This window comes from Panthera onca, chromosome A1 (assembly GCF_046562875.1).
Source record: "Panthera onca isolate mPanOnc1 chromosome A1, mPanOnc1 haplotype 2, whole genome shotgun sequence".
NCBI classification, from domain to species: Eukaryota; Metazoa; Chordata; class Mammalia; order Carnivora; family Felidae; genus Panthera; species Panthera onca.
This window is the reverse complement of record NC_138339.1, coordinates 33,857,466-33,884,343: the sequence shown is the minus strand read 5'-3', so window position 1 is coordinate 33,884,343 and position 26,878 is coordinate 33,857,466. Positions and strand designations below refer to the sequence as shown.

Sequence of the window (26,878 nt, the reverse complement as noted above, 5' to 3'; positions counted from 1 at the left end):
ATTTTGAAGAAGAAGACCAAAGCAGGAGGCATCACAATCCCAGACTTTAGCCTCTACTACAAAGCTGTCATCATCAAGACAGCATGGTATTGGCATAAAAACAGACACATAGACCAATGGAATAGAATAGAAACCCCAGAACTAGACCCACAAACGTATGGCCAACTCATCTTTGACAAAGCAGGAAAGAACATCCAATGGAAAAAAGACAGTCTCTTTAACAAATGGTGCTGGGAGAACTGGACAGCAACATGCAGAAGGTTGAAACTAGACCACTTTCTCACACCATTCACAAAAATAAACTCAAAATGGATAAAGGACCTGAATGTGAGACAGGAAACCATCAAAACCTTAGAGGAGAAAGCAGGAAAAGACCTCTCTGACCTCAGCCGTAGCAATCTCTTACTCGGCACATCCCCAAAGGCAAGGGAATTAAAAGCAAAAGTGAATTACTGGGACCTTATGAAGATAAAAAGCTTCTGCACAGCAAAGGAAACAACCAACAAAACTAAAAGGCAACCAACGGAATGGGAAAAGATATTTGCAAATGACACATCGGACAAAGGGCTAGTATCCAAAATCTATAAAGAGCTCATCAAACTCCACACCCGAAAAACAAATAACCCAGTGAAGAAATGGGCAGAAAACATGAATAGACACTTCTCTAAAGAAGACATCCGGATGGCCAACAGGCACATGAAAAGATGTTCAACGTCGCTCCTTATCAGGGAAATACAAATCAAAACCACACTCAGATACCACCTCACGCCAGTCAGAGTGGCCAAAATGAACAAATCAGGAGACTATAGATGCTGGAGAGGATGTGGAGAAACGGGAACCCTCTTGCACTGTTGGTGGGAATGCAAATTGGTGCAGCCGCTCTGGAAAGCAGTGTGGAGGTTCCTCAGAAAATTAAAAATAGACCTACCCTATGACCCAGCAATAGCACTGCTAGGAATTTATCCAAGGGATACAGGAGTGCTGATGCATAGGGGCACCTGTACCCCAATGTTTATAGCGGCACTCTCAACAATAGCCAAATTATGGAAAGAGCCTAAATGTCCATCAACTGATGAATGGATAAAGAAATTGTGGTTTATATACACAATGGAATACTACGTGGCAATGAGAAAAAATGAAATATGGCCTTTTGTAGCAACATGGATGGAACTGGAGAGTGTGATGCTAAGTGAAATAAGCCATACAGAGAAAGACAGATACCATATGGTTTCACTCTTATGTGGATCCTGAGAAACATAACAGAAACCCATGGGGGAGGGGAAGGAAAAAAAAAAAAAAAAAAAAAAAGAGGTTAGAGTGGGAGAGAGCCAAAGCATAAGAGACTGTTAAAAACTGAGAACAAACTGAGGGTTGATGGGGGGTGGGAGGGAGGGCAGGGTGGGAGGGAGGGCAGGGTGGGTGATGGGTATTGAGGAGGGCACCTTTTGGGATGAGCACTGGGTGTTGTATGGAAACCAATTTGACAGTAAATTTCATATATTAAAAAATAAATAAATAAATAAAAATAAAAATAAAAAAAATAAATAAAAAATAAAAATAAATCTTTAAAAGAAAAAAAAATAAATAAATGTATATAATCATGGCTTTTTCATTTAAGATTATCTGAATTTGTAAAATATAATGAAAAGATCCAATCCCCCAACCTCAATAATCTCTTATTTTTACTTTTAAGTATTTACTTAAAATATAAACTATTTGGTGCCTGATTTTAAAAATAAACAAAATATAAAGGCTAGCCCAGAGACAATGTGGCCCTACTTGAGGACCAGCTGGCAGCTCTGAGCATTATTAAAAGCTCCAACGGTCTTGGTGGCTTTTTAAGAAGAAGTCTCATATACTGAACACTAGGTATGCTTTAATTTAAATAAACATCAATATTTAGTTCTGCAATTTGAGGACACAGTTCACAAAATAAAATCACAGTAGTGTTTTCTTCTGTTACAGTGACACAGTATATCAATTCCTCCATATTAAGCCTACCTTTCCAGATAAGTAGAAATTACATTTGCAAAATCCAGAATGAAATTACCAGAAAATGTAAAACTCTTATTTGAAAAATATTTCATAATATCACATCTAAGTTGCACAGAAGACCCCAGTGATCACTAGGAAATCTACCACAGTCCAGTTTTTCCAACCCAAGGAAGTCCAAACTTTGGGTAACAATAGGACCACTTTCTGCTGCTATTCTGAAACATATTTGATTAAAATGAAGCTTACAAGTAGCAGATATTCCAAGATTAGAGTTTATTTGTGTATCCCATGCATACTGGCAATGCCTAGATTTGTCAAAAACTCCCAGACATACAAATTATTTTTGGGTAAAGCACCCATTTGGTAACTTGGTGATCCTTAAATTTGTATCCCCTGCAAATATAACTATAGCTGACTCTGGAGCTTCTTGAATTTTCTTTAAAATCATTTTTAACTGATTCATTTGTTCCTTGGCATGCTCTTTGGTGCTTTCCACATGAGAAGTCATAAAGCAAAGTTCATTTCCCGACACAGTTGCATACACACACAAAACGTTTTTCATCATTTTTGTATTTGGAAAAGGGATATCTTGGATTTTAAATTTCACTCTCGATTTCTTCAACATTATAGCTGTGAAATATCCTTCTTCGTGACCCATAATAATCACATCACTACTTGCTCTCTTCTTTAGGTGGCTACAATATGGGGGAATAACCTCCTGTACAAATATCAAATATTATAAATATTTGAAAATCAAATATTTCAAACATTTGTAAAAATCAAATGCATAATACCTTCAGATGTGCTGGTTTTAGAACTAATGGAATCAGTTGTTTCTTTATTCATTAGGTCAACACAGGACTTTGACTTGGCTGGGGTCTGAGGGTGGCTTTCCAAAGCGTCCTCCTCCACAGGCAGCTCAAAGTACAAGTTCAGCGCTCTCTCCATCTCCCAGTCATTCTCCACCAGATAGCACTGAGCCACGGTGGTGTCACAGCTCATGACCGAGGCAAACTCCACACAGAGAGGTTCACACGTATAATTCCACACAAAAAGGTCCACACATAGAAGCCACTTCTTTGCCTCGGCCTCACCCTCTGCCTCATCTGCCTTCAGAGTGGCCTCCAAACCACTGGGCCCCTCCATTTACTTGCTGTGGGCAGACCCCTCTTCAAAATATTTTTACATTAACCATTTTTGAAGAAGAATGGCACATTTTAAATATCCCCTTAAATAGTTTTTTTTTTTTTTTTAAGTCAGACAGTATAATATCGTCTCTGTCAACTGTTTGAGTCTTTTAAAGCAAAATCAAGTTTCAAAATGAGATTATTTAGATAAATTCAGGCAATCCTTTCCTCTGTAGCATTTGAAGACAAAAAAAAAAAAAAAAACCTTGTAGAAACCGAATAATCTTTGACTTCTATATTAAAGAAATTGATTGAATGTTGTACCTCTGAAATTCTTCACATCACTCACTTTTTAACCATATTCTCTCTTTGACCTCTGCATTTGGGAGGACAGTCTGGCCTGCTGGTAGTGTCAGATTAGGATTTCAGAGCTTTTGATCTGGAGTGCTAGTTTTCTAGTTCAGAGTTTTCAACTTCCATTCAGCTTTGACACATGAAGGATGATGTTCCCATGCATAACACAAGGCATTTTCTTCTCTTCATCTTTCTCTTAATACTGGAGGGCAAGTGAAATAAAGTGACTTTATTATGGAATTAAACTTGAATCTTATGAAATTTATTTTAAAGTAAATCATCACCACAGTAGCAAATAACTTGATGTATAGTAGTCTCCAAGTAGTCTACTAGGCAGACTCTCCCAGAGGTACCAGAATAGAAGGGCTCACAGACCAAATTAAGATAACTGAATCATACAGTTAGATGAATCAACTGAAAACACACAGCAAGAAGCAAGAGGAGAGGGGGCAAACTGGCAGAGTAAGAGGACCCTAAGCTCACCTCATCCCACAAATACAACTAGATAACACTCACCTCAGTGTAATAACCCAGAAAACAGCCTGAAGACTGGCAGAACAAACTCCACAACTAAAGGCAGAGAAGAAGCCACATCAAAGACGGTAAGAAGGGTAGACACGTGGTGGGGAGTGAAACTGTGGCCATCCACACAGTGGGAGGAGGCAGTCGTGGATGTATAGACGAGCAAGAAACAGACTATCATACCAAGGAGCTCACATGACGAAGAGGAATCCCTATAACATTTGGTTTTACAAAACTACATGTCATGTATGCCAGATTTCTAGAGTTCTAACAACCAGTGAGACTTAAGGCCTGAAATTTTAAATATCAGAGGGTGCAGCTCTGGAGAGTCCAGAGGGTGATAGAAAGCTGAGGTCCTGCCCTTATCATAACAAACAGCCTGTAGAATTACAGCACAGAAACAACAGGTTGAAAAACACTGGGGGCAAACAAGAGGGGAAGTTATTTACATATCTCAGAGAATGTTCCAGAGGGGCAGAGTTCATGGAGGGACTTCTCCAGGAACAAAGAAGCTGTCAGGTGACATCTCCCTCTCCATCCCCTTGCATAAACACATGACGACCTGCAGGAATCAGCACAATGCCCACATTCACTACCTAAATGGCTTATGCCAAGCCCTGCCCCCCACCCAGCACTTTGGCAGATCCCAGTAACCCTTGCCTCCCTCAGTCCAGTCTCTGTGGGTATCCTCCCCCAGAAGACCAGTGCAAACCTTGCCAACACCTCCTCTCCTCACCCTATTTTCTAGACCCTCGGTCCCAGTGGCAGGGGTGGTAGTAGTGGGCCCTGTGGAAGCCCAAGGTGCACCTTGTTAAAATTGTGCACCCCACCCTGGCTGGGGACTATAGCAGGCAAAGAGAGCCTCTGAAGACAACTGGACTGAAATAAAAAGTGGCCAGGACACAACAGCTGAGTGCACACAACATGCATAGCTTTAGCTAAAGTGCCAGTTTATACTGAACAGGGGTCATTGCACTGCAGGGCACTACAGAACCTCTTCTTCATAAGGCCTTTACATTTAAGACCAGGAAATGTAGCTGAACTCCCTAACACAGAGAAACAGACACAGAGAATTAGACAAAATGAGAAAACATAGGAATGTATCCCAAATGAAAGAACAAGACAAAACCACAGCAAGAGACCTAAGCAAAATGGATATAAGTAATATGCCTGATAGAGAACTTAAGGTAATGATTATGAAGATATTCACTGAACTTAAGGAAAAAAAGTGGAGATATCAGTGAGAACTTTAACAAAGAAAAAACATAAAAAAGAACCAATCAGAAATGTAGAACATAATGAATGAAATTAAAAATACACCAGATGATTTGGGTAGTAGATATTTTAATAATATTTGTTCTTCCAATCCATGAACATGGAATGTCTTTCCAATCTTTCCAATTCTTTGTGTGACCTTCAATATGTTTCATCAGTGTTTGAGTTTTCAGACTAAGTCTTTCACCTCTTTGGTTAGGTTTATTCTAAGCATCTTATTGTTTTTGGTGCAATTGTAAATGGGACAAATTTAAAGCAATCCCTATCAAACTACCAACAGCATTTTTCACAGAGCTAGAACAAATAATCCCACAATTTTCATGGAACCACAAAAGACCCACATAGCCAAAGCAATCTTGAAAATGAAAAGCAAAGCTGGAGGCATCATAATTCCAGAATTCAAGTTATAATACAAAGCTGTAGTGATCAAAACAGTATGGTACTGGCACAGAAAATAGGCACATAGATCAATGTAACAGAATGGAAAACCCAGAAATGAACCCACAACTATATGGTCAATTAATTTTTGACAAAGTAGGAAAGAATATCCAATGAAAAAAGACAGTCTCTTCAACAAATGGTGCTGGGAAAACTGGACAACAACAAGCAAAGGAATGAAACCAGATCACTTTCTTACACCAAACACAAAAATAAAATCAAAATGAATTAAAGACCTAAATGTGAGACCTGAAACCAAAAAAATCCTAGAAAAGAACACAGGTAGTAATGTCTTTGACATCAGCCACAAACACTTTTCTAGATACGTCTCCTGAGACAAGGGAAACAAAAGCAAAAACAGGCTATCAGGATATCATCAAAATAAAAACCTTCTGCACTGCAAAGGAAACAATCAACAAACTAAAAGACAAGCTACAGAGTGGGAGAAGATAGCTGCAAATGACATACCTGCTAAAAGGTTAATATCCAAAATAGAACTTACACAACTCAACACCAAAAAAAAAAAAAAAAAAAAAGAACCCAATAATACAATTAAAAAATGGGCAGAGAACATGAATAGACATTTATCCAAAGAAGACATACAGATATCCAACAGACACATGAACAGATGCTCAACAGTATCAGGGAAATACAAATCAAAACTACAATGAGATATCACCTAACACCATCAGAATGGCTAAAATAAAAACACAATAAGCAACAAATGTTGGTACTGATGTGAAGAAAGGAGAACTCTCGTGTACTGTTGGTGGAAATGCAAACTGGTGCAGCCACTCTGGAAAACAGTATGGAGTTTCCCCAAAAATTCAAAAATAGAACTACCCTACAACCCAGCAATTGCACTACTAGTTATTTACCCAAAGGACACAAAAGTACTAATTCAAAAGGATACATGCACCCCAATGTTTATAGCACATTATCTGCAATAGTCAAATTATCAAAATACCCCAAGGGACTACTGACTGATGAATGGATAATGAAGATATAGAATGTACAAACAATGGAATATCATTAAGTCATAAAAAGAATGAAATCTTGCCATTTGCAATGACATGAATGGAGCTAGAGAGTATTATGCTAAGCAAAATAAGCCTGTCAAAGAAAGATACATACCATATGATTTCACTCATATGTGGAATTTAAGAAACAAAACAAAGGAGCAAATGGGAAAAAAAGATATGGAGAGGCAAACCAAGAAACAAACTCTTAACTACAGGGAACAAACTGATGGTTGCTAGAGGGAAGGTAGGTAAGAGAATGGGTTACATATATAGATGAGGATTAAGGAGAGCATTTGTGATGAGCATTGGGTATTGTATAGAAGTGCTGAATCACTATATTGTATACCTGAAATTCACATTACACTGTATGTTAACTGAAATTTAAATAAAAACTTAAAAAACACACTAGATGTTATGAATAAATAGCAGGCTAGATGAAGCAGAGGAATAAATTAGTAACTTGGAGGGCAGAGTAATGGAAAGTAAGCTAAGCAAGTGAGAGAAAAACAAATCATGCAAAATGAGAATAGGTTTAGGAAACTCAGCAACACCATCAAGAGTAATAACATTCTATAGGGATCCCAGAAGAAGAAAAAAAGAGAAAAGGGGGCAGAATATTAATTTGAAGACATAATTGCTGAAATCTTCCAAAATTTGGAAAAGGAAACAGATATCCAGATCCAGGAGGCATAGAAATCCCCAAACAAAATCAACCCAAGGAGCCCTACACCAAGACACATAGTAATATAAATGGAAAAAGTAGTGATAAAGAGACAATTTCAAATTCATCAAGAGAAAAGGAGACAGTTATATACAAGAAAAAACCCTAAGGCTCTCAGCTGACTTTTCAACAGAGACTTTGAAGGTAAGAAGGGAGTGGCAGGATATTTTCAAACTGCTGAAAGGAAAAAATACGCAGCCAAGAATACTCTGCCCAGCAAGGCTATCATTCAGAATAGAAGAAGAGATAAAGAGTTTCTCACACAAACAACAGCTAAAGTTCAGACCACTAAACCAGCCATATAAGAAATGTTAAAGGAGATTCTTTGAGTGGAAAGGAAAGACCATTAGTAAGAGTAAGAAAAGTAGGAAACGCAAAAGCATTAAAAAAAGCGTATCTTTACAAATCATTCAAGAGACTCACAAAATGAAAGGATGTAAGTATGACACCATATACCAAAAACATTGGGGATGGGCAGTAAATAATGGGTTCAAACTTAAGTGACCATCAACTTAATACAGACTGCTATATGCAGAAGATGTCATATACAAACCTAATGGTAACACAAATCAAAAACCAGTCATTGAAACTCTAAATGAAAGGAATCTAAGTATATCAGTAAAAAAAGCCAGCAAACCATGAGTAAGTTAGCAAGAGAAAAGGTAATCAGAGAAGAACTACAAAAACAACCACAAAACAAGTAAAAAAAATGGCAATAAATACATATTTACCAATAATTACTCTGAATGTAAGTGGACTAGACACTCCAGTCAAAAGACACAGGGTGACAGAATGGATTAAAAAAAAAAAAAGACTCATCTATATGCTGCCTATAAGAGACTCATTTCAGACCTAAAGACACATGCAGAGGGGCACCTGGGTGGCTCAGTCGGTTAAGCGTCTGACTTTGGCTCAGGTCATGATCTCACGGTCCGTGAGTTCAAGCCCCGCGTCGGGCTCTGTGCTGACAGCTCAGAGCCTGGAGCCTGTTTCAGATTCTGTGTCTCCCTCTCTCTCTGACCCTCCCCCATTCATGCTCTGTCTCTCTCTGTCTCAAAAGTAAATAAACGTTAAAAAAAAAATTAAAAAAAAAAAAGACACATGCAGATTGAAAGTGAGAGAATGAAAAAACATTCATCACACCAGTGTATGTCAAAAGAAAGCTGGGGTAGCAATAATTATATGGGACAAAACAGACTTTAAAACAAAGGCTGTAATAAGAGACAAAGAAGGACACTATATAATAATACAGGGGACAATCTAACAAAGATATAACAATTTTAAATATTTATGTACCAAACATGGGAGTGCCTGAATACAAGAAAAAGTTAATAACAAACATAAAAGAACAAATCGATAATAATACAATAACAGTAGGGGACTTTAACACCCCACTTACATCAATGAACAGATCATCCAAACAGAAATTCAATAAGGAAACAGAGGCTCTGAATGACATACTAGATTGGATGGATTTAAGAGATATATTCAAAACATTCCATCCTGAAACAGCACAATACACATTCCTTTCAAGTGTACATCAAACATTGGACAGAACAGATCACATATGAGACTACAAAACAAGTCTCAACAAAAACAAAAAAACCAAAATCATACTATGCCTCTTTTCTGAACACAATGCTTTAAAAATAGAAACAACCAAAAGAAAAAATCTAGATAGACCACAAATACATGGAAGTTAAATAACATGCTATTGAACAATGAATGAGTCAGCCAATAAATCAAAGAATAAATGAAAAATTACATGCAAGCATATGAAAACACAATGGTCCAAAATCTTTGGGATGCAGCAAAAGTAGTTCTAAAAGCTATACAGACCTATCTCAAGAAGCAAGAAAAATCTCAAATAAACCTAATTTTACACCAAAAGGAGTTAGAAAATGAAGAACAAACAAAACCCAAAACAAGCAGAAAGAAGGAAATACTAAAGATTAGAGCAGAAATAAGTGATATGGAAATTTTAAAAAACAATAGATCAACGAAACTTTGAAAAGATCTTTGAAAAGATCAACCAAATAGATAAACCTTTAGCCAGATTCATTTTATTTATTTTTAATTCTTTTAACGTTTATTTATTATTGAGAGACAGAGAGACACAGAATGTAAGCAGGGGAGGGATAGAGAGAGGTAGAATCTGAAGCAGGCTCCAGGCTCCGAGCTGTCAGCACAGAGCCCAACATGGGGCTCGAACTCATAAACTGCAAGAATATGAACTGAGCCAAAGTCAGTCACCCAACCAACTTAACCACCCAGGCGCCCCAGCCAGACTCATTTTAAAAAAGAGAGAGAGAAAAAGAGAGAGGGGACTCAAACAAAATTAAAAATGAAAGAGAAGAAATAAGAACCAAAACCACAGAAATAAAAAGAATTTTAAGAGAATATTATCAAAAATTATATGCCAACAAATTGAACAAACTAGAAGAAATGGATAAATTCCTAGAAACATATAACCTCCCAAATCTGAATCAGGAATATTATAGGAAGAAATAGAAAATTTGAACAGACCAATTATCTGCAATGAAATTAAATCAGTAATAAAAAAACTGCCAACAAACAAAATTGCAGGACCAAATGGCTTTACAGGTGAATTCTACCAAACATTGAAAGAAGAGTTGATACCTATTCTTCTCAAGCTATCCCAAAAAAGAGAAGAGGAAGGAAAGCTTCCAAATTCATTCTATGAGGCCAGCATTACCCTGACAACAAAACCAGATAAAGATACCACAAAAAAAAAGAGAACTACAGGACAATATCTCTGATGAACATAGATGCAAAAATCCTCAACAAGATACTCACAAACTGAATCCAACAATACATTTAAAAAAATCATTCACCATGATCAAGTGGAATTTAATCTTTGGATGCAAGGGTGGTTCAACTTGCAAATCAATCAACATGATACATCACATCAATAGAAGAAATGATAAAAACTACATGATCATTTCCATAGACACAAAAAAAGGATTTGACAAAGTACAACATCCATTCATGATAAAAACTCTCAAGAAAAAGTAGGTTTAGAGGGAACATACCTCACCATAATAAAGGCCTTATATGAAAAACCCACAGCTAACATCATGCTCAATGGTGAAAAACTGAGAGCTTTTCCCTCAAGATCAGCAACAAGGATAGGATATCTATTCTCATCACTTTTATTCAACATAGTACTAGAACTCCTAGCCACAGCAATTAGACAAGAAAATGAAATAAAAGTCATCAAAATTGGTAAGGAAGAAGTAAAACTTTCACTATTTGCAGATGACATGATACTATATATAGAAAACCCTAAAGATTCTACCAAAAAAAATGACTAGAACAATAAATGAATTCACTGAGTTTGCAGGATACAAAATCAATGTACAGAAATCTGTTGTGTTCCTATAGACTACAATGAAACAGTAGAAAGAGAAATTAAAAAAAAATCCCATTTACAAATACACAGAAAATAATAAAATATCTAGTAATAAACTTAACCAAATAGGAGAAAAAGATCTATACTCTGAAAACTATAAAACACTGAAGAATTGTTTTATAGTTTCTTAAAACAAGAAAGAAGTTGAAGACGACACAAAGAAATGGAAAGATATTCTATGCTCATGGATTGGAAGAACAAATACTGTTAAAATGTCTATTCTACCCAAAGCACTCTACACATTTAACTCAATCCCTATGAAAATACCAACAGCATTTTTCACAGAATGAAAACAAACAATCCCAGAATTTGTATGGAACCACAAAGGACCCGAAATAGCCAAAGCAATCTTGAAAAACAGAATGGAAGTTATCACAATTCGAGACTTCAAGTTATATTACAAAGCTGTAGTGATCAAAACAGTATGGTACTGGCACAAAAACAGACATAGATCAATGGATAGAATGGAATAGAATGGAATAGAATAGAATAGAATAGAATAGGAAGCAAGAATAAAGAATGTGAAAAAGTCTTTTCAACAAAGGGTGTTCTGGAAATTGTTCAGTTACATGCAAAAGAATAAAACTGGACTACTTTCTTACACCATACAAAAAATAAACTTGAAGTGGATTGAGGACCTATATGTGAGACCTGAAACCATAAAAACCATAGAAGGAAGGACAAGCAGTAACTTGAGGCAAGAAAAATAAAAGCAAAAATAAACTACTGGGGCTACATCAAAATAAAAAGCTTCTGTACAGCAAAGGAAACCATCAACAAAACTTAAAGACAACCTACTGAATTGAGAGAAGATATTTTCAAATGACACATCTCAAAAAGTGTTAGTATCCAAATATATAATTTCTACAACTCAACACCAAAGAAAACAAATAATCCAATTAAAATACAGCCAGTCATTTCTCCAAAGAAGACATACAGATGTCCAACAGACACATGAAAAGATGCTCAACATCACTCATCATTGGGGAAATGCAAACCAAAACAACAATGAGATATCACCTCACACCTCTCAGAATGGCTAAAATCAAAAACACAAGAAATAACAAGTATTGGTGAGAATGTGAGGAAAAAGGAATCCTCAGGCATTGTTTGTGGAAATGCAAACTGGTGGAAAACAGTCACTGTGGAATATAGTATGGAGGTTCCTCAAAAAATTAAAAATAAAACTACCCTATGATCTAGTAATCACACTCCTGGGTATTTACCCAAAGAATACAAAAACACTAATCTGAAGGGATATATGCACCCCCACGTTTACTGCAGCATTATTTATAATAGCCAAACTCTAGAAGCAGCCCAAGTATCCATCGATAGATAATGGATAAAGAAGATATGGTGTGTATGTGTGTGTGTGTGTGTGTATGTATATACACATACAATGGAATATTAAGCCATAAAAAAAAAACAATGAAATCTTGCCATTTGCAACAACATGGATGGAACTGGAGAGTATAAATGCTAGCAAAATAAGACAGAGAAAGACAAATACCATATAATTTCACTCATATATGGAATTTAAGAAACAAAACAGCAAACAAAGGGAAAAAAAGAGAGAGAGAAACCAAAAACAATCTCTTAATTATAGAGAACTTACAGATGGTTACCAGAGGGGAGGTGGGTGAGAGGATGGGTGAAACAGGTGAAAGGGATTAGGAGCACACTTATCTTGATGAGCACTGAGTAATATATGGAACTGCTGAATCACTATATTGTACACCTGAAACAACAAAACACTGTATGCTAACTACACTGGAATTAAAATTAAAAATGTTTACATTAAAAAAAGAAGAGGAAAGAAATGAGGTTGGTTAATACACTTAGAAGAGACTTCAAGCAGGATAAAGGTACCATGCTACCTGAATCCTGTGTTACACAATGTTCCTATGTTCTCTTTGTCTTTCTCCCCCACCACCACCCGCCATTATCTCCCTCCCCCAACCTCTCTTTCTTCCCCTCCCTCCCCTCTCACTTGCTGGCTTGCTACCCCCCTCTCATTCTTTGTTATATCAGCCTTCTCTGCTTACAATACAGTTATAAGGACCAGAGTTAAAGGTGAGAGAAGTGACTCAGCAGATGGAAGGTACCTGGAGCCAGCACTCACTTGCTGATTTAGATATCTAGAAGCAAATATTCCTGGTCAGTAACAGTCCCAGCAAAGGATATTTGTGGCCAAGTTGGATGTCAATAATGGATGGCCAATTTAAGGACATAACTGTCTTGAATATTCCATACCTCATGAATGTCAAGTGCCTATTTGTTCCTTCCATCCCTCCCTATATTTGTTCAGTACACATAAACACTACTTAATTTATTTATGCCTAACATGTCCCACAAGTTACACGCTTTAGTTTTATTTAAGAAAGACTATTCTTAAACAGTGCAGTACATATAAACACGATTATCAAAATAACTATAATCATTAACACACCAGTGGATTATTCTTGTATTTTAAAAATATTGAGGGGCACCTGGGTGGCTCAGTCGGTTAAGCATCTGACTTCAGTCAGGTTGTGATCTCATGGTTTGTGAGTTCGAGCCCCATGTCCACTGTTAGTACAGAGCCTGCCTGGGATTTTCTCTCTCCCTCTCTCTGAACCTCCCCCACTTGCTCTCTCTCTCTCAAAATAAATAAACTTAAAAAAACAAAATTAAAAATGTTAATTGATCACCCATCATATACTAATGACTGTTTTGGGTGCTGGAGATAAGACAATCACTAAAAGAAAACTAAAATTCTTACCCTTTCAGAGCTTACATTTTAGTGAAGATGCATGGTTAAGGAATACTACATCACATGTGCATGGGTATGGATATCTGCATATGCATTTACACAAGTGTATGTGTGAGTACTTTTACATGCAAGCACGTGTGTGTTGCACACACTTAAATTTTTATTAACCCAGTTTGACAAGTACAAAGTGACAAGTCTAGGAAGTATTTGGGTATTGAGGCTAACAATGAATTACATCATACTTTCTCAGTGTGCTGTGTTCCAATGAATATAGAATACATGAGTGTGAGTACTGGCTCTGTCACTTACTATCTGGGTGTCTACGGACAAATCACTTAATCTTGATGAACCTTGCACCGTGTATATACAGTATCTCTAAAGACTTAATGAGATAAAATGAGGAACATGGTGGATACACTAGAAAACCATGCACAAATATAAGGGATTCTTCCATATTATTACCCTGACTTTGTGAAGTAAGTAGTACTGGTATTTATTGATATTTAGTGGTGATTTTTTTCCTATGGTCCCAAACTAGTAGGTTAGATTTTTATTTTTTATTTTTTGCTTATACTCTACTCCCTAGGTTTAAATTTATATTTTTCTGTACCCAAATCTTCAGGTTTAATTCTCTGCTCTTTAATAAAGATATGAAAACACATGGAAGTGCAGGTGGTAAAATTACATAAAGAAATGTATCATTTTGCTTCATTAAGTCCCACTTCTGGTTTTCATCAATAGTTGGTAACCACCAAAGTTGCAATGAAAATTACTAAACCTGTGCTCACTCTATCTTCTCAACTTCACTCCTCCATTCCATTTCCCCCACATTCTCCTATAACCTTTCTATTTGAAACCTGTAAGAATGCTGTGCTCCATACTGAAAATTTTTAGCAACTCCAGGATTTACTTGCATCATTGCATAAAAAGGCATAACCTTTTGGTGCCACATAAATGACAGCAAGCAAAGCAGTACTGTCTTAATTCATTAGCATTCACTTTGCAGCACTAGACTCCTAATTAAGAGCTTCATAAGTATTCATATTTATTCAGGCTATTCTACACTGTATTTGCTATATTTGGTTAGAAACATTTAGACACATTAACTGTTCTTCCAGTCAGAACAAATACTTCCTGTATTTGTGGATAAGCTAATTGATAACTGTCCTTTGTCAAAAGCAAAATACAAAAACATATTGTTCCCATTTTCAATTTTCCTTTATTTCCTTACATAAGTCATTGTATTTAGATTAGACAAAGAAAAGTGATTATTCTAAGAGTGAACTTTTGAATTGGTATTGTTAGCTTCTTCCAGTGATGATAACATCCTCAAGTTATGCTGGTAAATACATTATAGAAAACTATAAACCTGAGAAGTTTGCACCTGTGATAAAGAAAGTGATCAGATGAGGGAAGGGTGACTTGAAGCTTCACCACCTGAATAATGGTTGAAGAGCTGATGGATGATTACTTCAGAAGAAGGATTTTATGGGCTGGGGAACAGCTTTTGTTAGAACATAAGAGAGAAGTTTGATTTACCCTATGTTGTCTCAAAAGACACAACCAGGACCGATACATAGAAACTAAAAGAAATTTTAGTTCAAAAAAGGAAGACCTGATCAACAATTATATTTATTCAAAAACAACATGATCTAATTTTGGAATTCCACAGGGCAGTGGGGCCACCACTAGAATATTCACATGTATTCTGAATACCATACAGATCAGAGACAATGAATAAAACCCCTGATCACCCAGTGCGCCTGTGTGGCTCAGTCAGAAAGCAACTGGTTCTTGATTTCAGTTCAGTTTGTCATGATCTCACAGTTCGTGGGATTGAGCTCCATTTTGGGCTCCACACTGTCAGTACAGGGCCTTCTTGGGATTCTCTCTCTCCCTCTCTCTGCCCCTCCCCCACTAGCACTCATGTACTCTCTCTCAAAATAAATAAACCAAAAAAAACCACCCTCTGATATCCCATGCTTACACCATGACTAAAACAGAATAATACTTCAATTTCAATGTAACTAAGGTAAACATTCAGAAGCCAGAAGAACCACCTCTGGAGTCCCCTGTAGAGCAGCAAGTAGGCACTTGACATGTGGAATACAGACATAATCATCTTCCAAAAGATGAAGCCCCACCTCAAGGCAGAAATGCTGAAAATAAATCTGCTACCTGGATGTTCAGAGTTCTGGTTATGGAGAATTGAGAGGGAGGGCCTTGAAAGTGGATGCCATCAGGTTGGGAGTTGCACCCCTTCTCAAGAAGAGTGGAACAACTTGGAAGTGGGAATGGCCTTGTATTCTCATGGATTTGGGGAATAGGGGAAAGAAGGAAATAAGTAGTAGAAAGTAAAGGTTTTACAAAAACAAAATAGAAACATCAGAAGGCAGCATTATCCTCTCTCCTTTGGCCACAAAAGAATGTAGTAGACATTAATTTAAGAACCTGCACTTCATCATACCAACAGAAGAGGGGACTCTTGTGCTAACAAATCTAAAAAGTCACCAAACTTAAAACTTGCTGGCCTAGGAAAATGTAAGACATTCCAAAATTAATAGAAAATAGAAGACATCATCCATACTAAAGGTTATTGTAACAGAAAAAAAAAAAAAGAAAATAAAACATTTTAGATGAAAATAATTCCCCCAAACAGCCACAAAACAGAAAAAGTGTAACCAAAATATGCCAGTCTAAATTAAATACCCTTAAACAACCATTTGCTGTTAAAAAAAAAAACAAAAAAAACCTCAAAGAACATATTTATTTAAAAGTTCAAAATAAAAATCAACATAAAAACAGGAAGGTGTAAAATGAGAGTTGACTGAACTCAGAAACAAAATTGAAAATAAAGAAAAAATCACCTATAAAGTAAAAGACCAAATTGGAAGACATCACAGGAAATATAGATTAGATTGAGAATGTAATAAGGGACATAAGCAAAAATTAAAACAAATGAAATAAATAAAATGACATAGATAAAAAGGATCAAAAGGATAGAGAAGATGGGAAAGAAATCTAAAGATCATTAATGAAAATAATAGTACCAAGATGACCATAGAAACAAAAACATAAACACAGAACATGTAAAATACATAATATTTAATATATAACATATAATATTAAAAGTATTAAATAAGGAACATTAAAAATATATAGACAACATAGAAAAGAAATGCAATAAATATATAACACACAGTAAATATTACTTAAATATATAATAATTAAATCAATAAATAAAAATGAACTAACTCATCTATTAAATAAAAAGCATTTTCAGATTGGCTTATGTAGCAAAACCCAACCGCTAAACAAACCCAAGGGTTAAATAAACAGACCCACTTAACACAAACAGATTCAGAAAAGCTAGACCAGGGGCACCTGGGTGGCTCAGTGGGTTGAGCGTCCAACTTTAGCTCAGGTCATGATCTCACGGCTGGTGGGTTTGAGCCCTACATCGGGCTCTGTGCTGACAGCTCAGAGCCTGGAGCCTGCTTTGGATTCTGTGTGTCCCTCTCCCTCTGCCCCTCCCTCGCTCATGCTGTCTCTCTCTGCCTCTTAAAAATGTATAAACGTTAAAAAAAATAATAATTAAAAAAAAAAAGAAAAGCTAGACCAGATAAATCCAAGTGAATAAGAAATCTTGACATTCCACACAGGATACTTTAGGCTTAAAAATATTAAATAAGACAAGAAGCTTACTTCATAATGCTAAAGGATCTAATTCACAGTGAAGAAACAATGGCTATGAATATATATTCACCATATAATGCAGTAACTTCCTTAACAAAGTATAAATTACAGAAAACACAAGACAAAACTATAATAATAATGGGTTTAATACTTCACTCTCACTGAAAAAAAATCAAAAAAGAATAAAAAACATTAAAATATAGATAACATTAAATAAAGTTAATAATGTTTAAATAAACATTAAAGATAAAGTGGATCTTACTGACACATGTAAAAAAAGAACATACTTTCTTCTCAATACACATAAAGCATTCAGTAAATTTGACCACCTATAAGCTCACCAAAAACTGTTGTACATTTCATAAAATGAAATTAATATCACATTCTCTGATTATAAAATAACTAGAAATTAATTAAAAACAGAAAACAAAGACTTTTCAATGAAATACCCTTCAATAAAAATGTTTAAACCTTCTATTAAATAATTCTTTAAAAATAGAGAAATAAAAATCAAAATTTCTAAATTTCTAAAGAAGCATGATAATAAAATCTCTACATTAAGGAATCTATGTAATACAATAAAAGCAGTGACAGAAGAAAATGTATAGCCTTAAACACTTAAATCAATAAACAAAAATAATCAAATGAAAGAATAAATGAAAGAATAAAAATAATCAAATTCCCAACAAAGAAAGTTAGAATAAGTACAGTAAAATAAACCTGAAGTATAAGAACAAAAATAACAGCAGATATTAATGAGGTATAAAAAAGGATAACAAAATGCTGCATAAATCAAAATACTAGTTCTTGAAAAAATAAGCAATAGTACAAAGTATTAACTCTTCAAGGCGGGGGGGGGGTGGGTAGGAGGAGAAAGCATACAAATACAAAATAAGGCATGATAAGGAAAAATTTATCTTGAAACAGGATTTATTTTAAAATCATAAGACAGTAGTTTATAAATACCTATGCAAATAAACTGGAAAAATCTAGATAAAATAAATAATTTCTTAGGAAAAACTGAATCCTATAGAGAAAGATTAAACAAACCAATTTCCATAGAATAAGTAGAGAATATTAGCAAAAAACTTTACTGTAATAAAGGAATCAGAACCAGATGTTTTCACAGAATAATTCTACCAAAATATCAAAATCACATGTTCTCTCAATACTACCTAAATTGTCTCAGAGAATAGAAAAAAGAAAAATTTTATAATTATTTTTATGAAGCAAGTATAACACTAATACATCAACTTAATAAAGATATTATATATTTTTTAAATTCTTATGAATTCATTTCTAAATATTGAAGCAAAAAACTAATCTTAAACAAATATTAGCAAAAGATATTAATACTGTAAAAGAAATAATACAGTATGAGGCAAGAGAGATTTATCCCAAAATTGTAAGGATGGTTCAATATTTAATTTATTTTACCCTGTAAGTAATTTAAGAAGAATCATATGATTATCACCATAGAAACTAAAAAGGCCTCTGACAAAATTTGACACCTATCCCTCATTTTTAAAAAGCACTTAATAATATTTTTTGCATATGTTCTTAACATGATTATTAAACATCACTCCCAAAGCCAGTATCTTACATAATGGGAAACTTCTGACAAGAAGCATTCCCACCAGGATGAGGAACAGGGTAAGGAAGAACGTCCATTGTCTTAGTATTATTTAACATTATACTGGCAGTATTAGCAATGCAAAAGCAAATAGAAGATTAAGCATTGTAAAAAAAAGTAAAACTTCCTGTTTGCAGATCATATGACTGTAAATCTGGAAAATCCAAGGAATTATTAATAAGAAACTAAGTCAAATAATAAAGTATAAGGATATCAATTTAATACACAAAATCAACAATTTTCATATATATAAATAATCATGTAGAAGACATAATGTTATAATAGCAACAATAAAGATAAAATTATTAAAAATAAACTTAACCAGAAATGTGCAAAATGTACCTAGGGAAAATTTAAAAACACACCTGTTTTGAATAAATGGAATCACATCTATTTTCTTGGAAAGGAGACAACATCCTATGTAGTTTCTCTCCAAAGTATTACATATATATGTAAGATATGTATGCATATGTACGTGTGTGTGTGTATACATCCCATTCCCAATATACAAGGGTTTTTGGGGTTTGTTTAACAAAGATAATATTAAAGGTTATATGGAACAGTAAGTATTTAAGAATACTTTGGAAAACCTTTCAAAAGAGAAATGATGAAGCCATGCCCTATCAGATATTAGAACACATGAAAAGTCCTTTATAAGTTTAATAGTATGGCATTAGAGCATATAGAGAAGCAGACTGAAAAAACAAAACAGGCCATACTCAATTACGTAAAGAAATCTAGTGTTGAATGAGTATGGTAGCTCAAAATACTGAGGAAAATATGGGCACTTTAATAAATTATGCAACAATTATATCAGTTTAGAAAAAGATAAAATTGGATTCACACTTCACAATATACTTGAATAAATTCCAAATAGATAGAAGATTTATATGTAAAATATGAAATAACACAAGTACAAGAAGATATATGGGTATATTTCTTTATAACCTGTTTGTGGGTAAGGCATTTTTTTAACTATGAAACAAAATGTAGATACAAAAAAAAAAGAGTGTTAATAAATTAGACATTAAAAAGTTTTGTACGGGAAAAATACAACATCAGAAGACAAATGATAAACTGGGTAAAAACATTTGTATCATCCAAGATTCACCATCCTGATATCTGAAGAGTGCTTTAAAAGCACTGGGTGTTGTATGGAAACCAATCTGACAATAAATTTCATATATTGAAAAAAAATTTTGAGGGAAAAAAAGTCCAATAGAAAATAGGCAAAAGACATGATCAGAAAGCTCACAGAAAAAATACTCAAATGGTTCTTAAATAATGTTCATAATAACCTAGAAAAATCAGGCTGATTAATACTGGCCTATACAGTTATAATGAATCAAACAATTTATTAGTAGTTCCTATACTTTCTACTTCATTTAGTAATTAGCCTAGATTTTTTACTTAATTACAGGTTGTTTTCACATCAAAGAAAAAAGCACACATGACCCCAGAATTGGCTACCGACACTCAGCAACATGTAGTGTAACTATCCAAGAAAAAAATTCAAGAGTCTAGATGGATGTTTGAAATTTTATTGCCATCCACCCCATGGTTCCATCACCTTCTCTCCCAGTCTTAGCAACCAATGATCTATTTTGTGTCTCTACAAACTTGCCTATTCTGAATATTTCATATATATGAAATGAGTTCATATATATGAACTAATATGTGGTGCTTTGTGAGTGGCTTCTTTCACTTACCATGTCTTCAAGATCCATCCATATTAGCACTCTTTTATTGCTAAATAATATTCCATTGTATGGATATACAGAATTTTATCCATTTATCAGATGATGGGCATTTGGATTGTTTTCACTTTTTGACTACTATGAATAATGTTTCTATGAACATTTATATACAAGTTTTTGTATGGACATTTTCATTTCTCTTAGGTATATACCTAGGACTAAAATTGCTGGTTCATATAGTAACTAACACCATCTTTAACATACTGAGAAACAGCCAAATCATTTTCCAAAGTTATTACTCTAACCAAAAAGGTATGTTTTTCTATTTTTACACATCCTCCCTAACACTTGTTAGTATCTGTCTTTTTTATTAGTCATCCAAGTGGGTGTGAAACGGTATCTCATTGTGATTTTGATTTGTATTTCTTTGACGGCTAATGATGTTGAGTATTTTTTCATATGCTTATTGGTCATTTGTTTATTCTTTTGGAGAAACATCTTTAGATTCTTTTCTGATTTTTTTTAAACTGAAGTATAGTTGACATATTAGTTTCAGATGCACAACAGTGATTCAACAATTATGTACATTACAAAATGCTCACTAAGGAAGTATAGTTATCAAGAAAATTACTATGCTTTTAGAATACACTTCAGAAAATGCTACTGAAAATCTAATCTAATCAAAATTGTAAAAGTTAAATTGAAATAGCTGTTTTTGAGAGGGAGGGAACAAATTCTTTCTGTATGAGGCAATCGTGCCACCTTCTGGAAATCTAGAGACAGCACTGTCACATTTTTCAGAATTTAATAGTCTTCTGTTATAGCAACATCTGACAAACAAGCTAAGACTTTGTGCTTTACAAGGTAGAAAACAGAAAATGGCCTTCAATGTACTCTGGTGTAAAACTGACAGTGCTAATCATGGCAAACAGAAAAATTAAGTATTCCTTTGCCAACTTTTTAACTAAAATTTCTATAGTTCTGTGGGGGAAAAAAATCAAGAGCCTTACATTCTCGTGGAGTTATTTTACTAGATCCAACTACTGTTACATTTTATAAGCTTTCTTAAGTAAATGGGGATTTTTACAGCAGGTTTTTCTTATGAGACTAAAAATAAAAACTCAAGGACCCTTGGGTGGCTCAGTAGGTTAAGCATCCAATTCAGCTCAGGTCATGATCTCACGGTTCTTGAGTTCGAGCCCCGCATTGGGCTTTGTGCTGACAGCTCAGAACCTGGAGCCTGCTTTAGATTCTGTGTCTACCTCTCTCTCTCTCTCTCAAAAATAAACACTAAAAATTTTTTTAAATAAATAAAAATAAAAACTCATTTTGATAATGGTGTTGTGCTGTACATCGAAACTTATTGGACAAACTATCTTAGAGCACTTTTTTGTACAACTGACAGTCTTTAGTGCTTCAAAATATTAATTTATTTAAGTCTTTTAAGAACTTTATGAAGTAGGTATTTTCATTTTACAATTAGGGAAACTCAGCCATATAGAAGAAATGTGCCCAAGATCACACAGTAATATAGTTAGGGTGTGAACTCAGACCAACCTGGTTTTAAGGTCTATGCACTTCATGACTTAGTTATGCTACTTCTAACATTCTTATACAACTGTGTAGAAAGAATAATCAACTGTAATATTTTAAATTTAAATATATTTAATTTGTTGGGACTGTAGCAAGGGTCAGATCTGAAATGTTATGAAAAGTTGCTGAGGACTTCTTCCAAGGATCAAAGAATGTGAAGGCAAATATAATTTCCTTGAGAGGAAAAAATAAAAAATAAAAAGTCCTCATACTTTATAGTAAAAATCAAATAATACAGAAAATCAAGGGGAAATAAGACATGAGAACTCTTCTCAATGTATAGTAATGATCAATATAGTCCAGCTACTGTGTATACATAATGCTAGAAACTTTTTGACAAATAAACACTGATCCAGAAATGATAAGGTGTTTAAGAGACAGTATAAAAACCGCTAAGAATTTTGCTTACTTTCAGATAGAATGTAGGTCACAAATGATAGTTACAGCAATAAGAAAACAGAATAAAATGAAAATTATACTTTAAGCCATCAAAGAGCAGTAAGTACAAAAAGTCTAAATAAATTCCAAGGATAAAACAGGTCTCTTTGGTGCTCAAAGAACTGTTGCTTTTATGGGACCAACTGCCTATTCTGGGTAGGTGTGGGTGGAACAGCAGGCCTGTCATAAATTTTGTTGGATAAGAAAAATACCACTGACACTTTTTTTAAATGTTTATTTTTGACAGAGAGAAAACACAAGTTGGGGAGGGGGAGAGAGAGAGGGAGACAGAGAATCCCAAGCAGGCTCCACACTGTCAACACAAAGCCCAATGTGGGGCTCAAACCCATAAACTGCAAGATCATGGCCTAAACTGAAGTCCGATGCTCAACCGACTGAGCCATCTAAGCACCTCCCAACACTGACACTTTTCATGACACTATGTTTGATATACCAAATTGCAAATGTAAGAACTCCAAATGTGAAAATAAACTGTTGAGCCCTCAACAGGAATTCTGGGAAAAGACAAGAGAGCAGATCTGAAAAGCAGAAAAATGTCTTGATTTTGTTCAGGCCAAGAAAGAAGTCATCTCAGAAAAGAAAACTCCAGGGGAAAAAAAAAAATCACTAAATTCTCTGTCTATATCTTTGGCTAAACTTTGTGTGAAAGACCAACTTAAGGTGCTCATTTGGAGAAAAAAGATAAACTGAATGTGGAACTGTTGCCCAAGAAACAGAGTTTGCAATTTACGTTTAACCATGTTAATTGTTTAAACAACAGAAATAACACTTACCGGAAAAAAATAGCAGAAGCTAGAATCTCAACAACTTATCATTCATATTAATACAAATTTGCAAGATACAAAAGAAATGAAAATGGCACCCATTCCTTTCATAAAAGAAAACCAACCTTTAAAACCAGCCCTTCCAGATATGGAATTGGCAGACAATATTTTTTTTTAATTTTTCTAAGTTTATTTATTTATTTTGAGAGAGAGAGAGTAGGGGAGGGACAGAAAGAGGGGGAGAGAGAATCCCAAGCAGGCTCCACGCTGTCAACACAGAGCCAGACACGGGGCTTGAACTCACAAACCATGAGATCATGACCTGAGCCAAAACCAAGAGTTGGACGCTTAATGACTGAGCCACCCAGGTGCCCCAGACAGGATTTTAAAGGAGCTATTACAACCACTCTCACTGATGTAAAGGAACATATGCCCTCAATGAAAAAAAAAAAAAAAAAAAAAAAAAAAGGAAGTCTGAGAAAAATAGAATTAAAAAAAAAAGAACCAAAAGGAAATTATAGAACCAATAAAATAATAAATTATAATCAATCACAAGATTGATTTAACAAAACATAGATAAAAATAAGAGTTTGAAAACCTGAAGATAAATCAATTGAAATTATCCAAACTGAATAACAGAGAAAAAAAACACCATTGAAAACAGTGAGCAAAGCCTCAGAAACAGGTTAAAATAATAACGAATTATGTTAACGCATGTGTTACACAATATAGATCCAAGGAGGAAAACTGAATGGGGAGGAAAATATATTTGAAGAAATAGTGACCAAAAATTTCACAAACTTGGTGAATGACATGAATTTCAATATTCAATATGCCTAGTAGCTCCCAAGATGGATAATAATAAACAAGGCCATATCTAGGCACACTGTAGTTAAACTGCTGGAAGCCAAGATAAAAAGTAAACATGAAAGAAGAAGAAAAAAAAGGGGTAAATTACATGCAAGAGAATAAAGATGTAATTAGTAAATAACTTTTTATCAGAAATTACAAAGCTTAGAAGAGAACAAAAAACCATCTTGAGAGGGCTGAAAGAATAAAAATGTCAACCCAGTATTTTATATATCTTAAAAAAATATAAGACCACTTTCATTATTTTGTAAAATGTTTCTTCTTTTAATTTCCTTATAATATATATGGACTGTTTTAGCAAAATCTATTAACACTGTCTTCTGGGATTTATAACATATGCCGGTATAATGCATTTAACAGCTGTAGCAAAAAGTGGTGAGAAGAATAAAACTTACACAGTTACACCATTTCTACATATTATACAAATTGGAACAATGTTAACTATAAGAAAACTTTCAAAAGCTAAGGAAATACACTGCAATCACTACAGCAACCTCTAAAAAATTCAGAGACATGCTAAAAAAAGCTAACAGAAAAACTTAAATTGATTTCTAAAAAACACTGAAATATCCAAAACAGAAAGAATAGACACAATAGTAAAGAGGGGATAAACAAATAATAAAATGATAGATCTGAAACCAATCCTATCCATAATTACATTAGATGTAAATGACCTAAACATTCTAATTAAAATGTAGGTATTGCCAGAATGGAAAAAAGAAAAAGCAAAACTTGCTATATTCTATCTGCAAGAGATACACTTAAAATTTAAAGACAGATTTTGAAGGATATACCATGAGAACAGTGTTTCGTTTTTTAAATCCTGAAGGGGTTATATTAATATTAGAGAATGGGTTTCAAACCCAATGAGTGTTATCGGCAAAAAGACCATTATTAATAATGATAGAAGGATCGATTCATCAGGAAAATAAAAGTCATATACGTATGTGCACCTTAAACCATCATCAAAACTCAGTAAGCAAAAGCTGACAGTTAAAAGGAAAAATAGGCAATTCTATAATCATACTTAAGAATTTTTTTTTCCAATATATGAAATTTATTGTCAAATTGGTTCCCATACAACACCCAGTGCTCATCCCAAAAGGTGCCCTCCTCAATACCCATCACCCACCCTCCCCTCCCTCCCACCCCATACTTAAGAATTTTAATGACTATTGGTAACTGATACAACTATATAAAAATCAATATGGGGCACCCAGTTGGCTCAGTCAGTGGAGCATGTGACTCCTGATCTCAGTTTAGCAGGTTTGAGCCCCATGTTGCATGTAGAGATTAGTTAAACATAAAATCTTTAAGAAAAATCAATGTAGCCAATATAGAATCTGAAATTTATCAATGGTTTTGAGATAATAGATAGCTATAAAATATTCTACCTAACAACTACAGAATATAAATTCTTTTCAAGTTCATGTAGCATATTCACCAGAATAGACCATAAAGCTGGGCCACAAAGCAAGACTCAACAAATTTAAAAAGATTGAAATTTTAGAGTGTGCTCTCTGAAAAAAGAGATTTAATTACATGTCAATAGCAAATATTGACAAATTACCAAATATATAGGTAATAGATATTAAACAACACTAAAACAATACTAAATAATCCATGGATTGAAAAGTAATCTCAAGGCATTAGAATATATTTTAACTGCATAATAATAAATACAAAATATTTCAAAATGTGTTCATGCTGCTATAGAGGGCTTAGGAGAAAATAGATAGCTTTAAATGCTTATTTAAAAAAAATGAGAATCAATGACCTAAATTTCTATCTTAAATAATAGAAATGAAAAAAAGGAACTAGAAAAGAGAAAATGAAAGTTCAAAAAAATTTTAAAGCAGAAAAAGAGAAGTTAGAGCATAAATCATTGAAATGCAGAATCAATCAATAAAAACCAAAAGGTGTTTGAGAATAAAATTTCAGCCAGACTGCTCAAGAAGAAAAATGACATAAGTTACCAATATCAGAAATCAATGAGGTGACAAACTACAAATAATAAAAGCAAAATAAGGAGACCTACTTTTGGCATAATAACATAAGGAATTCCATGGAATAGCTCCCTAGAGAAACTGGAGAAAATTATTTTTAAACAAACAACCATTTAAAGACTCTGTAAATGGTCCCCAAAGCATACAGTAAATGAAGAAGCATTTTTTAAAAGTCTACTAAAACTCAGTAAGAACATCAAGTGTCTGGGATTTGAGCCAAGACTCACTGCCTCCTTCCCTCCTCTAACTCAGCAAGATGGAAACGCCAGTCTAGACCGTGGCAGCCAAGGAAGCAAAACCATACTACCTAAGTTGGAGAAATATCTTCCCAGGAGCAGGATGTTAGCATTTCCCATCCAGCCCCCGACTACCATGCTGCTGAAACCAAGTTCTGGATGAGTGTACCCAAGACACAGGAGTTACCTTTTTTGGAGTAGCACCCACTCATAGGTTGTAGGCTATATCTTGGGTCCAGCACCACTAATACTACTACACTTTTTTTTTTTTTTAACACTAACCCT

General features: G+C 34.5%; 1 protein-coding gene and 1 pseudogene across 2 annotated transcripts in view; both read right to left on the bottom strand.

The window, feature by feature from the left end:
- FBXO4 (F-box protein 4) overlaps positions 1 to 26,878 on the bottom strand; it is a 60,840-nt gene that overhangs the window by 19,456 nt on the left and 14,506 nt on the right. Inside the window, exon 6 of one of the 2 annotated variants that reach the window (XM_060634525.2) lies at positions 3,564 to 3,678. The exons of the other annotated variant lie outside the window; for it this stretch is intronic. Coding sequence (XP_060490508.1) covers positions 3,662 to 3,678 — 17 coding nt within the window. The 3' untranslated portion in view covers positions 3,564 to 3,661. Of the gene's footprint in view, positions 1 to 3,563; positions 3,679 to 26,878 lie in introns of those variants that run through there. 2 annotated transcript variants of the gene reach the window in all.
- LOC132680765 (tyrosyl-DNA phosphodiesterase 2 pseudogene) lies at positions 1,666 to 3,356 on the bottom strand (annotated as a pseudogene).